General features: G+C 48.2%; 1 protein-coding gene across 1 annotated transcript; it reads left to right on the top strand.

Moving 5' to 3' along the window:
* Positions 1-333: 333 nt before the first annotated feature.
* Positions 334-672, top strand: N7532_010986 (uncharacterized protein; the record flags this gene model as incomplete). The annotated part of the gene is made up of 3 exons (XM_056623477.1): positions 334-477; positions 537-586; positions 651-672. 3 exons carry the CDS (start codon positions 334-336, stop codon positions 670-672), a joined length of 216 nt encoding a protein of 71 aa, XP_056470893.1.
* Positions 673-1,190: the final 518 nt, after the last annotated feature.

The raw sequence follows: 1,190 nt of genomic DNA, 5'->3' as shown, positions 1-1,190 counted from the left end.
ACATACAGGATGTTGCATCGTCCGCCCGAACACGAACCGCAGTTGTTCGATCGACATCGTATACTTGATGACTACTGCCGATCTATGTTTTACTGCAAACGCCAAGGCAGCAGAGGGGCGATTGTTGTGTGAACACGAGAAGACCTCAAGTGGAAGTACTCATCTGAATGACCAAGCTATCCTGAATCTCGACCATAAATACCCCCTCTCGCCCGCTGTCCTCTGCTCATCTTATCAACAACAACCCATCGAATTTCTATCCAAACCTACTCCAAATCAAGTTTCAATTTTCAATTTTCAAGACATCAGTCTTCAACCAACGAAACAATCAAAATGCAGTTCTCCACCGTCTTCCTGGGCGCCGTTGCCCTCTTCAGCTCTGTTGCCTTCGCTGCTCCCTCTGAGAACCTCCGCGTCCGCTCCTCTTGCCAGGTCGGCGATATCTGGGGTGCCGGCGACGCTGCGTGCAGCGCTTCTGTATGTTTCCTTCAGCTTGACAAACCAATCTCTATTTTCAGGATCTGACAATATTGTAGTGCATTGCCCAGGGTGAGGGTTACCACGGTGGCCACTGTGACGACAACAGGTGAGCAATCTTTCCTTCTGGGGTTAAGGTAGACTTGCTTGGTTTACTGATAGCTTGGTTTTAGTGTCTGCGTTTGCAACTACTAAACTAGTGCCGTCTCTTGGAGAGCCGGAGCCTTGGTCCTGATTTGCTAGGATAGTGTGGAGGCGGAGGAAGTTGAGTTTACAGGGAATAGTGAGAGACGGTTTCTGATGTGGACTTGTTTTCTGACTTAACTCTCTGTACTCGTGAGAGTTCAATTTTATATTCACTGTCTTTCCTCACGTTCTTTCTAGTGGTTGGGATTACGATTTTGTCGACAAAATTATTGCTGGCGTAGGTCCTTTTCTCGTTCTATCAGATGACACCATGGCAGTCCCTTGTCCTCAACAGAGTCTAACTGTCTTCCGCTTCGGTTTCTGATGCGAGCGACGGATTCCTATTTTTTGATTTGTCTAACTGTAGTGTATTCACACCTCACACTACGTCTCTGAGACCTTAGAGCCCTTCCTTCAGTTCTTTGGGCAACCAGTCTTACGTAATACTATCTTTACCGCCGGGAATTGGTAACGTAGTTCCCAAGCGAACCGCCCACCCAAGCAAGCCGCCCACCTGACCCACTACT

This window comes from Penicillium argentinense (assembly GCF_028826775.1).
Source record: "Penicillium argentinense strain IBT 30761 chromosome Unknown utg000010l_segment0_segment0, whole genome shotgun sequence".
NCBI lineage: Eukaryota > Fungi > Ascomycota > Eurotiomycetes > Eurotiales > Aspergillaceae > Penicillium > Penicillium argentinense.
The sequence above is the reverse complement of the archived record's forward strand: the minus strand, read 5'-3'. Positions and strand labels throughout refer to the sequence as shown.